A 14,751-nucleotide genomic window follows, 5' to 3' on the forward strand; every position below is an offset into this window, starting at 1 on the left:
CTGCTCACATTTCTGCGGTTACGACCCGATTTGCCAAATCTATTACCTCCAGGAGTAGGTCACCAAGGTTCTGATGGTGCCTCATGAACTGAACCACGGTCTCTTTCAGTTGAGGTTCTGAAGGACATCTCTGTCTCTGCCTTTGGAGTCTTGTACCTGAAGAAATTAAAGATATTGTGAATTTGCTTAATTCATCAACAAATGAAAAGAACGAAAAAAAAGAGCAAAAGAAAATTTACCATAATTAATTTTCCCCTGTTCTCTTCATTCTCCAACAATCCAAGGGTAATGGCCATATTTGGGTCCATCCCTTCATTATTCAGATAACTATTCCACAAATCAATCCAATTCAGATACTTCTAACAACTATATATAATCATGAAAAAAGCTTGTCGACATTTTGTTAACGTTAGAAAATAATCACATGCAGCTATCAATTTCTGATTGGAAGTTCAGTACTGATTATATAAACAAACTTAATGCAATTTATTTGAACAATTGTCTCAGGTAAAATTGTTTGTCACTCCTGATGAAGGGCCTTTGCCCAAAACATCGATTTTCCTGCTCCTCGGATGCTGCCTGACCTGCTGTGCTTTTCCAGCACCATACTCTCGACTCTGATCTCCAGCATCTGCAGTACCCACTTGCGCCTAAAATTATTTGTACATTGGTGTGGCAGTTCAGGTTGTGGTTTTAAGGAGTGTGATTTATATTTCACTTAGATTGAGATCAAATTGTCATTTAAAAGAATTTTGACTCATCATATTTCACCATTATAAAATGAAGAATTTTTATTAAGTTGTGTATATTTCTGCAGCAAAAATATTTTGCATCACCCAGCATGTAATTTCAGGGCAGGCATTTCCAGGTTCTGAATTCGCCTAAGTAACAGCACCACTTTAAATTTAGCTATGAATTAAATTTCAACAGTATAAATTTCACAAGTGTGAAAGTTTGGTTAGGAATGACCTATGTCCATTAACAGAGTAGTCGCTATCAAATATAGATTTAAAACCAGTGACAGAAGAATTACAGCAGAGTGTAACAGTTTATTTTTCAGTCAGAATTAGTGGAGGCCTGGAACTCTATGTTTGGAAGGGGTGTTGAAAACAGAAATCCTCATCACATATAAAAAATACTTGGATGTGAATACAAAGCACTACAGACTAGTGGGGTTAGGCCAGATAAATTCTCTTTGGTGGGAATAACAATAACAGGCAAAATAGATACTTCTCTGCTTTAATTTTTATGATTTGCTAAGCTTGATTCTGCTTCTGACCAATTGAACAATGAATGACAAATCATAAGGCAAACAGAAATTAAGGGTTCCTAACCAACTTGGCTCATCCAACCTTGAAGAAGTAAAAGAGTCTGCAGTTCCTGCCACTACTATTCCATCAGGAAAACCATTCCAAGTGTTACTCTTCATTCTGTTAAACCGTTGTTCCAGATATCTGTCTAAAATTTCCTTTCACATCTGCATTATAGCATATCTTGAACAAATGTTTTAGATTTAGCTCGTTTGTACCTTCCAATATCTACTGTACGGGGCGGGGGCTCCAATCTATGAGGTCTAACTTATGAATGCCATCCCACACAGGGGTGTAATTTTAAAGACCCAACATACAAACATTTCCTATATTTACAAATAGCTCCTTTATATTGTCCTGTGTCATGCTGCGATTTGCAAACCTGTTCAACTAAGGGACAGTCTGTCCAATCTAATTACAGATGGACTATAATACTATTAAAAAGTATAGGAGCAAAAGTAGGCCATTTGGCCCATTGAGCCTGTTCTGCCGTTGAATTAGGTCATGGCTGATCTGATAATCCTTAACTCCACTTTCCTGTATTTCCTCAAAAAACACATGATCCCTTTAGTGATTAAAAAATTTTCTCAGCCTTGATTAAATTAATGAACTAACCTCTCTAGCACTCTGCTGAAGAGATATCCATAATTTCATTCCTTTCCAAGAGAAAAAAAATCCTCTTCATCTCAGTCTTAAACAGGCAACTCCTTAAATTGTTTCTTTTTGATGTAGGAGTCCCAGTTTATCCACTTTGCACAGAGATCTTTCTCTATATTGTTTATTTAGTTTAAAAGTTTCTATTTCTTTTTAGTAGCCAAAACTAAACACTGGCTTAAAGTACATTCCAACCAAAGTACTGTACAGCTTTCACAAGAAATCTTCAGACTTGAAGATGGCAGATCCAAAAATGTAATTAGGCTGTTTGCTTAGTTTATCACTATGTCGAAGACATTTTAAACCATCAAATCCCACGGCTCACCCATATCCCTCTCTGCTTAATTTTACTAATTCCAAAAGCATCTGGTTTTCTCCTCCTTGTTTTGTGATGCCTTACACTTAAACTATAAGACATACAATCAGTAATTTACTCAATTGCAGACATTTTCCTTTTCTCGTAGATTCTTAGCTTATTTTGTATATTCACAAACACAATGTTGTACTGATTATCAGCTGATCAGTACATCAGATCCTAAACTGATTTTAACTAAAAGCTAGTGTGCTTCCAATTAAACCTGTTGGACTATAACCTGTTGTTGTGTGATTTTTAACTTTGATTTTAACTAAGATTACGTAATCCACAAATAGGCATCACCTGACAATGTTTAATAAGAATAATGTCGATTTCATCCCCGAGAATTTAAATAAAAGAACCATATAAATCAATGTAAACTCACCCAACAATTGTGGGAGCGTCTTCTTCTGAGTGACATCGGTGGAACAGGATCGATACCCGGAGGCAACACTGGACATTCTGTACGTTGTCACATTCATGGGACAGCAAATAAGCAAACCCCAATCAGACACCCACCTTCTAATTGTATCACATCTGCATTAAATCATACGAACACTGACACAGGTACAACAACGAGAATAATGAGAATCATTTCACTCTACTGACTTACTGCTGTAGTTTGAATTACTAATCCCAATAATTTCCTACAATTCTAATAATCGCATCCTTTGGCAACTATATAACTCATTACTGTAACTGTACGAATATATAATCCATTAATGAGCTTACATTTATATTTTGCAATAATGCTTTTACGAAAATATGCCTATTACTGTAATACATTAACAATTAACAGCCCCGCTACACCAACTTGCTTCCCATCTCCTGCTGTGCATCTTTCTTTTTCTGATCACTTCCGTCCTCCAGCCATCCCGCGCTGCAACGCCATTGGTGGATTGTTTCCCGGAAATTGCTATCTGTTGGTGGGCGAGCGTTGATTGACAGTTTTCCCAGGCCACGCTCACGTCCTCAACCTAAACGCTAGACAGTACTGCAGGTGTTCAGCTGGTTACCAATCCTGTAATTCTTTTGGCAAGGTGACATGAACTATAAATTTCTGCCAAATCATAGGCTTTAGAAAACAACTTAGAATGAACAGAAAACATAGAGCAAGTGAGTTGAATTTTAGTTTATTTAAATATTATTGTAACCTCAGTGGTTCTTTACTCTAATTTTATCCAAAAACAGAGAATACTCTTACATAAGAGTATTAATCATGGAAAATATGTTCATAAGTACTTAACGCACATTTTAGAGGGTGAGAAAGTGCTAAATAGCCATCCAGTAACAAAGTGTAGAACTCATAATTCATGTCTTGAATCAAGAGGAACACTTAAAAAAAAACTTGCTGTATCTTTTCCTGCTATCATTGCTTAAATATTGACAGACCCAGAAATACTCTAACACGTCTCTAATGAAACAAATCATCTCTTAACAAGATTATTAAAACCAGTGAATAAGTAAGGGATAGATCTGTAAAGTAGAAGAGTCATGTTAATCTGGCAAAGTACAGAGCCTTGGTCACTTCACACTGGGAGTGCTGTTGCAAAGCTGAAATCTCAAAATTACAAAAACAAGGTGGAGATATTGAAGAGAGTGTGAAAACTGATTTACAAGAATAAGAGTGGAATAGAGCTTAACTATCCAAAATGATTGAACAGGGTCAAACTCTGCTATAGGAAATATACAAGAAAGTCATTTCTTTGAACACAACTTCAAAGATCTTGATCAGATAGAAACAAAACTGATGTTTCTGTTTGTGGTGGACAAACTACATGTAAAATGGTCAATAAGAAATTGAGGAGAATCATCCTTTCCTAGAAAGTAATAAGTGGTCCAAAGAGATTTAAAATGTAGGAATAGGTTCGGCATTGGAGTCATCAAACTAGCAATAGCATTTAGAAGTTCAGCACCGACCATAACTATACTAACTCTACATTCTTGCCCTATCCCTAAATCCTTAATGCCATAACAATCTATCTACCTTAGTTTTAATATACATATTTACTGAACATCACCTTCTGGTGTAGAGAATTCCAATAGTTCATGAGCTATTGACAGACAATTTCTCCTCATCTAATTTCTAAATGGCTCTCCATCCAAAGGAAATCTTCCAAACATCCTTTCACCATATATGCTGTCATGATTTAAGAATTGTCGACCTTCTGATGAGATTATCTCCAATTCTTCTAAACCCTAGAGAATTTACACTCATTCTGCTCAATGTTCTCTCATATGTTAGCTTTTGCATCTTAAGAATCAATCTAGTGAAAGTTTGTTAGACCAACTCCAACGCAAAGATATCTTTCCCACAGTTAAAAGACCCAAACTTTACACAGTACTCTAGATCTATTTTCAGCAAAAGTCTATAATAATTGCAGCAATTCTTCCTTTTTCTTGTTGTCCAACACCCTTTAATAATTGGTTCCTAATTGCTTGTTATAACAGCATATTAATTTTGTAATTTAAGAAGAAGGACACCTAAATCCCTCTGATCACCAACATGTAGTAATCTTTCGACAAGTACCCTGCCTTCCCATTCTTCTCTGCAAAGTGAATAATTCCACACTTCTGCCATGTTCTTGCCCAATCATTTAACAAAGCTTTATTACCTTGCAACTTGTTTGTTTTGTCCAAATGTTTACTTTCACACATAGCTTTACATCAACAGTAAACATGGATATGTTACCCTCATTCCTGATGAAGGGCTTATGCCTGGAACGTCGATTCTCCTGCTCCTTGGATGCTGCCTGACCTGCTGTGCTTTTCTAACACCACACTCTCGATTATATTACACTCAGCTCCTTCTCTAAGCTATCTGTGAATAGCTGAGGCCCAACTACTGACTCTTGTAGTACTAATTACCTCCTCTATTAACAATGATCATTTATTCCTATTCACTCTGTCTTCTCTCTGTTAATCAATTCTCAATCCATGCTAATATATTACTTCTAATCTCATGGCCCCTACCTGGAGGAATAGTTGAGGCAAATACCAATAATGCCTTTAAAAGTGATCTTCATATGTAAATAAGAAGTGAAAATATAAATGGATGTTCAGATTAGATTACTTACAGTGTGGAAACAGGCCATTTGGCCCATCAAGTCCACACTGACCCTCCGAAGAGCAACCAACCCAGACCCATTCCCCTACATTTACCCCTTTACCTAACACTATGGGCAATTTAGTATGGCCAATTCATTAAACCTGCACATTTTTGGACTGTGGGAGGAAACCGCAGCAAACCCACACAGACATGTGGAGAATATGCAAACTCCACACAGACAGTTGCCTGAGGCGGGAATTGAATCCAGGTCTCTGGTGCTGTGAGGCAATAGTGCTAACCACTGTGCCACCGTGCCGCCCACCAAGTAGGATTAGTTGGTGAAGAATAAATGGAAGTATGTTTAGAGCATAAATGGTGACATATTTCAGTTGAGCTGATTGTTTCCATGCTGCATGGTTAATGTGAAGTTCAGAATGGAACAAGGTAACATGCCTCTCTTATATGGATAGGTACCACCTCAATTATTGTTCTTTGTGAAATATTTACAATGGAAGATTCAGCAGAGTTCAAATTCAGTTTTGGTTAAAGGAAGTGATGCTAATTCTTTGAATAAAAATGCAAAAACAAAGAAAGTGTTGGAACCAAATCAGTTTGGGAGGGAACCTGGAAACTAATTTGTGAGTGCCATCTTCTTGGATGATTGTGCACTTTGTCTTCCTCAGTCATATCTCAGTCATCTATTCCCTCTCCACCTGCAGCTTACATAGTAACAGAGTCACCATATCCTGCAGCAAACATGTGAGACGATTCTCAACTCTCCAGTAAGTCCAGCTATTTCCCAAATTCTGAAGTTGGAAATTGAGCAAATTATGGGATTTCCCATATCAATGATTATTCAGGATACATGAAATATTGTGGAATTCCAATGTAGAATGCGATGTACGTTTAACAGGACCCAGTTGTTTCGTTATGACCACACATATAGACCTCAGAATCACTGATACCCTGACCACTTGGTAAGTGCAACACTTGGTACTGAATTCTCAAAATCTAAGAAACAATGTTACAATTATTCTATAAGCAAAGTTACACAGCAATTGCTATTTTACATGCATGATAACTGTAAAGTTAGAGGAACTTTCCCTCCAAAATGTCCATCTCAATTTGCACGAGGTCATGATGATGTTTAAGCTGAATGATGGAGTATTTTAAAGTTGAAGTACTGGGAGACTGGAAGCTGGTGTAAACAATGAAGTCAGAGGTTATGGGTGACTGGGATCTAGTGTGGTAGAGGATACAGGTGGCAGAGGTTTGGATAAATTGAACTTTATGGAAAGTTGGCCTGGGGAGGATTCAGGAGTTGAATCTGGAGGTGCCAACGGCCTGGCTCAGGGATTAAGAGATCAAGAGACAAAGGTGAATTTTTTTTGGTGGAGTGGGTACAAAAACGGCGGCACGGTAGTTCAGTGGTTAGCACTGCTGCCTCATAGCACCAGGGTCACAGGTTTGATTCCAGCCTCAGGTGACTGTTGGAGAGGAGTTTGCACATTCTCCCCGTGTCTGCATGGGTTTCCTCTGGGTGCTCCGGTTTCTTCCCACAATCCAAAGATGTGCAGGTCAGGTGAATTGGCCATGCTAAATTGCCCGTAGTGTTAGATTAGATTACTTACAGTGTGGAAACAGGCTCTTCGGCCCAACAAGTCCACATCGATCCGCCGAAGCACAACCCACCCAGACCCATTCCCCTACATTTACCCCTTTACCTAACACTACAGGCAATTTAGCATGGCCAATTCACCTAACCTGCACATTTTTGGACTGTGGGAGGAAACCGGAGCACCCAAAGGAAACCCACGCAAGACACGGGGAGAATGTGCAAACTCCACACAGTCAGTTGCCTGAGGTGGGAATTGAACCAGGGTCTCTGATGCTGTGAGGCAGCAGTGCTAACTGCTGTGCCACCGTGCCGCACGTAACATTAGTCGGAGGGGAAATGTGTCTGGGTGGGTTACTCTTCGGAGAGTCGGTGTGGACTGGTTGGGCTGAAGGGCCTGTTTCCACACTGTAGGGAATCTAATCTAAAAATTCAGAAACTTAGCTTGTGGTTTTCTGTGGAGCTCATGTTGCAATCTTTGACCTTGTGCAGGTTTTATGGTTACAGGAATTATAGATCTGGTTTTCTGTTGAGCAATAACAGGATTACCTTGGAGCATCCTGCTTAGTACTATTAAATGAATCACTAATGCATTAATTTCCTGATCTGAGCCATGTTACAAGGAGGAATTAATTGCAGCTTGATTTCACTCTTGGCGCTGGGGATAGGGTGGAACATGTCTGAGGACATCAAGCTGGTGTCTGACTCCAAGCTTTACAAAAAAAATTGAGAAAGATCTGGCTTTTGGCTGCCAATGGCTTTCAGCAAGCATTGTTCTTTCAAGGAAATGAAGTCTGAACACCAATTTGAAAGCCTTTTCTTCACTTACATTGTAAATTTTAAATTTGTTTTTCCATTAATTAGTATTATTAAAGTAAATCGTGATTATTATAGATGATTGGATGACATTGAAACTCTCACCTCTCTGCAGCCATTTGCTCCAGCTCATGTGCAGTGATTTTTATTACAGCATTGACTCCATTTGTAAACCGTTTCTGAAGTGCTCCAATTAGCAGTTCATTTTGTAACTCTCATTAGCTTACAATTCTCTTATAAGCATAATTTCAACCAATTTGACTGCAGTGTGTAAAATATCTGTTACATCTGATTGTCTGTTGAATCTAATTTGTTAGTGAATGAATTAAGATAAATGTTTTGCAAAAAATAACTGAAATGTATTTTACAGGAAATAGCAACTCAAATCCTAATTTGTACTTAATCAGGCTCATGCTTGTCATGTGTTCAAGTAGGATGTAGTTATGTATATTAAAATTGTGTACATCAGTTGTTACTCAAATGACTTTACATACCAGTTATGACAAATATTTCTTCAAAATTAATTGAGACATGAGGAAGCTGTCAGTTTAAAACTAATCTGACTCATATCTTTAGCTCACTAAGCTTCCATTTTGGCATTCAATACATTTTGGACATCTTTATTGTGTATAAAGATTCCCATATACTTCAATTTTTTGACTTTCTGGACAAATTAGCATAAATTACTATTATTTATAGGGTTACGTATCACAAGACAGATTCCCAATAAAGATGGCTTGAATCGGAGACTGAGAGTGGAAAGGTAAGAGATTAAACTGTTTTGCGACCAGAGTAATAAAAATTTCAAAGAGTTTATATTTCACCCTTATTTGGACTGAGGGTCAGTTTAATTCCGTGTCTTGTGATTTTACCTATTGGACGTACCATTTTCCACGAGGCCTCTCTGTTCATAGCTCATGTACACATACTACTGTCATGATTACAGGAGGATCTCAAACCTAAGATGTCCAATGGAATTTTAAACATAATCTGTTTTTGTTTGATGACCAAAACATCTATTTTAATGTTAGCTGATGGGTGGTTAGATGCATCCAGCTAAAAAATGTTCGTAAGTATTCCGTTGCGTTGACCAATGAAATTTCTTTTAACAGAACCATGACAATTCTGTCTTATTAAAACACCATCTTTAACCCAAGTACCATAGAGGCAGCCTATAAGATTTTCTCCTACCAGAATTAGATTTATTTTGACATTAAAAACTTGAAATGAATGAGAACTTTAAGATAAAATAAGTTCTTATGTTTTTATTAGTGTTTGAGTAATTTATGCACACAAATGATTTAAGCAACTTTGACTTTGTGATAGCATGGACTTGATGTGACATTATACGAATGGTTTTATTTAGTTTTTCTCTTTTCACTTTTACTACATGAGTAGTTGCTTTGGCAGGTTAGATGGAGACAAAGTAATCAGTCCTTTACTCTGATGAATCAACGCTTACCTATCCTTGCCCTATTCTTGTCTGGGAATCAGCACGATTTTTCGGTAAACTAAAACATTGCACTTCCATAAATGAAACTCACTAAAAATGAAATAGCAATTTAAAACCGATGAAGCTCATCAACTATGTAACGTGTCGGCCAATAACCAGCCAACATAATGAAGTGTGCACTTTAACATGTGTTATTTGTTCAGAGTTTTCAATGCGCAGGTAGTCCAAGTGACAGGATGGGATGTGTGGTGGGGTACAGCTGTTCACCATTTATTAATGGCTTGTATACGATAGACCTTGGGGCTTTTCTGTGGTTCAGTGGTAGTGTCCCTACCCTTGGACCAAGAAACTCAGGTTCAATTCTCACCTGAATGGTGGTTGCTAGTTTAAAAACGTGTGATAGGATAGAGGGGCTGCATGTAAGGGATAGTCAACATGGCTTTGTGTGTGGGAAATTATGTCTCACAAACTTGATTGAGTTTTTTGAAGAAGTAACAAAGAAGATTGATGAGGGCAGAGCAGTAGATGTGATCTATATGGACTTCAGTAAGGCGTTCGACAAGGTTCCCCATGGGAGACTGATTAGCAAGGTTAGATCTCATGGAATACAGGGAGAACTAGCCATTTGGATACAGAACTGGTTCAAATGTAGAAGACAGAGGGTGGCGGTGGAGGATTGTTTTACAGACTGGAGGCCTGTGACCAGTGGAGTGCCACAAGGATCGGTGCTGAGTCCTCTACTTTTTGTCATTTACATAAATGATTTGGATGCGAGCATAAGAGGTACAGTTAGTAAGTTTAGATTAGATTACTTACAGTGTGGAAACAGGCCCTTCGGCCCAACAAGTCCACACCGACCCGCCGAAGCGCAACCCACCCAGACCCATTCCCCTACATTTACCCCTTCACCTAACACTACGGGCAATTTAACTTGGCCAATTCACCTAACCTGCACATTTTTGGACTGTGGGAGGAAACCGGAGCACCTGGAGGAAACCCACGCAGACACAGGGAGAACGTGCAAACTCCACACAGAGAGTCGCCTGAGGCAGGAATTGAACCCGGGTCTCTGGCACTGTGAGGCAGCAGTGCTAACCACTGTGCCACCGTGCCGCCCAAGTTTGCAGATGACACCAAAATTGGAGGTGTAGTGGACAGCGAAAAGGGTTACCTCAGGTTACAACAGGATCTGGACCAGATGGGTCAATGGACTGAGAAGTGGCAGATGGAGTTTAATTCAGATAAATGCGAGATGCTGCATTTTGGGAAAGCAAATCTTAGCAGGACTTATACCCTTAATGGTAAGATCCTAGGGAGTGTTGTTGAACAAAGAGACCTCGGAGTGTAGGTTCATAGCTCCTTGAAAGTGGAGTCGCAGGTAGATAGGATAGTGAAGAAGGCGTTTGGTATGCTTTCCTTTATTGGTCAGAGTATTGAGTACAGGAGTTGGGAGGTCATGTTGCAGCTGTACAGGACATTGGTTAGGCCATTGTTGGAATATTGCATGCAATTCTGGTCTTCTTCCTATCTGAAAGATGTTGTGAAACTTGAAAGGGTTCAGAAAGGATTTACAAGGATGTTGCCAGGGTTGGAGGGTTTGAGCTACAGGGAGAGGCTGAACAGGCTGGGGCTGTTTTCCCTTGAGCGTCAGACGCTGAGGAGTGACCTTATAGAGGTTTACAAAATTATGAGGGGCATGGATAGGATAAATAGACAAAGTCTTTTCCCTGGAGTCAGGGAGTGCAGAACTAGAGGGCATAGGTTTAGGGTGAGAGGGGAAAGATACAAAAGAGACCTAAGGGGCAACGTTTTCATGCAGAGGGTGGCATGTGTATGGAATGAGCTGCCAGAGGATGTGGTGGAGGCTGGTACAATTGCAACATTTACGATGCATTTGGACGCGTATATGAATAGGAAGGGTTTGGAGGGATGTGGGCCGGGTGCTGGCAGGTGGGACTAGATTGGGTTGGGATATCTGGTCGGCATGGATGGGTTGGACTGAAGGGACTGTTTCCATCCTGTACATCTCTATGACTCTATGTAGTGCAGTGGGAGTGTCCCTACCTCTGAACCAGGAGTTCCGGGTTCAAGTTTCACCTATTCCAGAGATGTGTCATGACATTTCAGAAGAGACTGATTCAAATAAAATTGATAGGATAGAAGGGCCTCTTGTGGTACAATAGTAGTATACCTACCACTGAGCCACGGGCCCAGTTTCAAGTCCCACCTGCTCCGGGAGTATGTAGTGACACCTCTGAACAGGTTTAAGAAAATATCTATGAGAGGTTAAGAAGCCATATAAAGGCAATGTTGTAAGCAGTATAAATGGAAACTTAGTTACATTGACATGAACTGGGGAAAAATTGTCTTAATGGATTTCAATGTCAGCAAGTGTAAGGTAATCCATTTTGTGTTTGTTAATGTTACAACTACTGAGGGTGCACTTTAACTGTGCATTTGCAATACCTGTGATATTAGCCTGAAACTTCGAAATTATGTTCAAAGAAAAGTATAAGATTATTCACAAGACTGGTCATTACTGAAAGTGATGTAACTTCTATATCAGCATCTCACAATCATAATTGAACAAAACGAACATAACATTGTAACAGAAGCATAAAAATGGAAATTTGAATGAGCTTTATTTTGCTGAAAATATTTTTATTCATTCCTGATTGTTTTTGTACCGTCTTTTAAAGATGAATGAATGGTTTGCAATTTTGCAGAGCCTCCAGACAGCCAGCCTCACTGAAGCAGGTGTGGAAACACGATTTAAAACAAAATCTGAGACTTTGCATTGCAACAATTCAGCCGTGTTCAAAGCCCTTTAATGTATTTCATATTCAGCATGGTACACTGGTGCTGTTGGGTGAAGTTTACTACCGTAAGGTGTAAATAATCCATTTCAATGGGATATCTGAAAGTACAAACTATGGTATAGAGAAATGTTGGTGGAGCTGGTCAGTGAGTACCCAGAGAAGTGCTAGCAGGGTCTGGTTGAGGGAGCAGATCAGCACCAAGAAGACCTGCATGGAAACAAAGTCCTGGCATGCACTTGAGCAAGGATGGTGGAAGAATCTGCACATGTGCGAGCAGACACAGCACAAACCGAATGTGCATACCCAACTCTTCCTGGCAGAGGCTGCTTGGCATCAAGAGGTAGCAGTAGAGTTTTGAGAAGATTTGTAGCTCAGGTTGAGGTTCTGGATGTAGGTTTGCTCACTGAGGCGGAAGGTTCATTTCCAGACGTTTCGTCATGCTACTAGGTAACATTTTCAGTGGGCTTCTGGGCGAAGCACTGCTGATAATTCGTGCTTTCTATTTATGTTTGGGTTTCTTTGGGTTGGTGATGTCATTTCCTGCGGTGACATCATTTTCTGTGGTGATGTCATTTCCTGTTCTTTTTCTCAGGGTGTGGTAGATGGGATCTAAGTCAATGAGTTTGTTGATTGAGTTCCGGTTGGAATGCCATGCTTCTAGGAATTCTCGTGCGTGTCTCTGTTTAGCTTGTCCTAGAATGGATGTGTTGTCCCAGACAAACACTACATTGGACAATCAGGCAGAAAACTAGCCACAGGATACATGAACATCAACGAGCCATAAAAAGACATGATCCACTCTCACTAGTACCTTACATACAGATTATGAAGAACACCACTGACTGGGACAACACATCCACCCGAGGAGAAGCCAAACAGAGACATGCACAAGAATTCCTAGAAGCATGGCATTTCAACTGGAACTCGATCAACAAACACATTGACTTAGAACCCATTTACCACCCCTGAAAAAAAACAGGAAATGATATCACCCAAGGAAACCTAAACACATAAATAGAAAGTGGGTCACTAACATCAGTGATGTTACCTAGTATGGTGGTGAAACGTCTGAAAACAAACCTTCCAGCTCAGCGAGCAGATTTGCATCCAAAGGTGCTATATAAATGCAAGTCAAGTCCAGCAGAGATTCACTGCATTTCCTCTAACTGATTTACTGCATCTGTTGCTCCTGATGTGGTCTCCTCTATATCGGAGAGATCAAATGCAAACTCGGGGACCAGTTCAAAGAACATCTATGGTCCTCATGGTCCAATCAAACCCACCTCGGGTTATCAGTCATTTCAACTCCCCCTCCCACTCTCTGGATGAGATGTTCATCCTGGGCTTCCTCCACCATCAAAATAAGGCCACACACAAACTGTAGGAAAAACACCTCATCTTCTGCCTCCGGAGCTTACAAGCATTTGACATTAACACAGAATTCAAATTGCTTCCAAATCTTCCCCCCCCCTGCCAATTCCAGGTCTAGCCCTCCCTCCCTGCCTTACTTCCATGACCTGACCCTACCTGTCCATCTTCCTTCCCACCTATTCACTCCACCCTTCCACTAACCAATCAAAATCACTTCCTACCTGCATCCACCTACCTTCCCCCAGCCCCACCCCCTCATTTATTTCTCAGCACTCCCCTTCTCCTGCCCCAGTCCTGATGAAACTTCCCAACCTGAAATGTTGACTGTCCTGCTCGACCTGCTGTGTTTTTTTCCAGCTCCACACTTTCATGACTCTGACTTTCCAGCATCTGTGGTCCTCACTCCCTCCAAGTCTTTTTAAATGAAAAGCTAATTCCAAAGAGATTTGTGGATCATGAATGTGGATCATTAAAAAGACATAGATAAGTAAAATGAAATATGAAAGGCCAGTTGAATGATGGACTTGATATCAAGAGAACTGGAATACAAAAGGATAGCAGCCATCTTAAAACTTCGTAAAGCCCTGTTCCATCTCAACATTCCAGGCACCACTCCTTAGGAAGGATCTATTGAGGGGTTATTTTGTAGATTTGCCATAATATTATATAGATTCCAAAGATTAAATTACACAAACTAAATTGGATACCCTAGAATTAGTAAATTATGGTTGATTTGATTGCAACTCTCAAGATATTAAAGGAAATGGATAAGGGAGGTAGATACTACTTGCACTATTTATGGAATCTAAGACTATAAGACTTAATCTAAAAACAAAAGCTACGTACCTCAGGAGTGAAGTTGGAGAACAATTAGACATGTCTGGAATGGTGAAAGGTTGGAACTCCTGAAAGTGAGGTTGATGCTGTGTCAACTGATAATTTCTGTTAAATCCGAGGCTGATAGATTTATTTTCATCTAATGTATTCAGTGTTATGGGACAAAGGGCTGTATATGGAGCTAGATAACAAATCAGCAAAGGTCTCCTTGAATGGCAGAACAGGCTTGAGGGACTAATTAATCTTTCTCCTGAATCTAAAACAAGCTTCTCAATTTGGACCATACAATCTGACAAGTCTGTCATGATCTTCACAATCTCAAATCTAAGATCAAGGAGGGATTATATTGAATGTTTTATAACTATGCTGTGAATTGTTACCAACACAATTATCAGGGAGAAACATTACTTTTGAAACCTCAAAAATATTATTTCTGCAGAATTGTACTTTGCCATTTCATTAGGTAGTATTA

At 39.6% G+C, this 14,751-nt stretch overlaps 1 protein-coding gene across 5 annotated transcripts in view; it reads right to left on the bottom strand.

Moving 5' to 3' along the window:
* Nucleotides 1–3,137, bottom strand: part of fanca (FA complementation group A) — a 98,688-nt gene extending 95,551 nt beyond the window's left edge. For 4 of the 5 annotated variants that reach the window (XM_087995817.1, XM_087995814.1, XM_087995813.1 and 1 more), the window contains exons 1-2: nucleotides 2,705–3,137; nucleotides 47–156 (exon numbers count right to left, since the gene is read on the bottom strand). Coding sequence is in view for 4 of the 5 variants with exons in the window: in XM_087995814.1 (XP_087851940.1) it covers nucleotides 47–156; nucleotides 2,705–2,801 (207 nt within the window). In the remaining variant the exon portion in view is untranslated. Of the gene's footprint in view, nucleotides 1–46; nucleotides 157–1,925; nucleotides 2,030–2,704 lie in introns of those variants that run through there. The other variant, XM_087995815.1, reaches the window with a different exon arrangement.
* Between the last annotated feature and the right edge of the window lie 11,614 nt (nucleotides 3,138–14,751).

The sequence above is a fragment of the Chiloscyllium plagiosum genome, unplaced genomic scaffold (assembly GCF_037043375.1).
Source record: "Chiloscyllium plagiosum isolate Xiang-an unplaced genomic scaffold, Cpla_swu_hap1 HiC_scaffold_17, whole genome shotgun sequence".
Lineage (NCBI taxonomy): Eukaryota > Metazoa > Chordata > Chondrichthyes > Orectolobiformes > Hemiscylliidae > Chiloscyllium > Chiloscyllium plagiosum.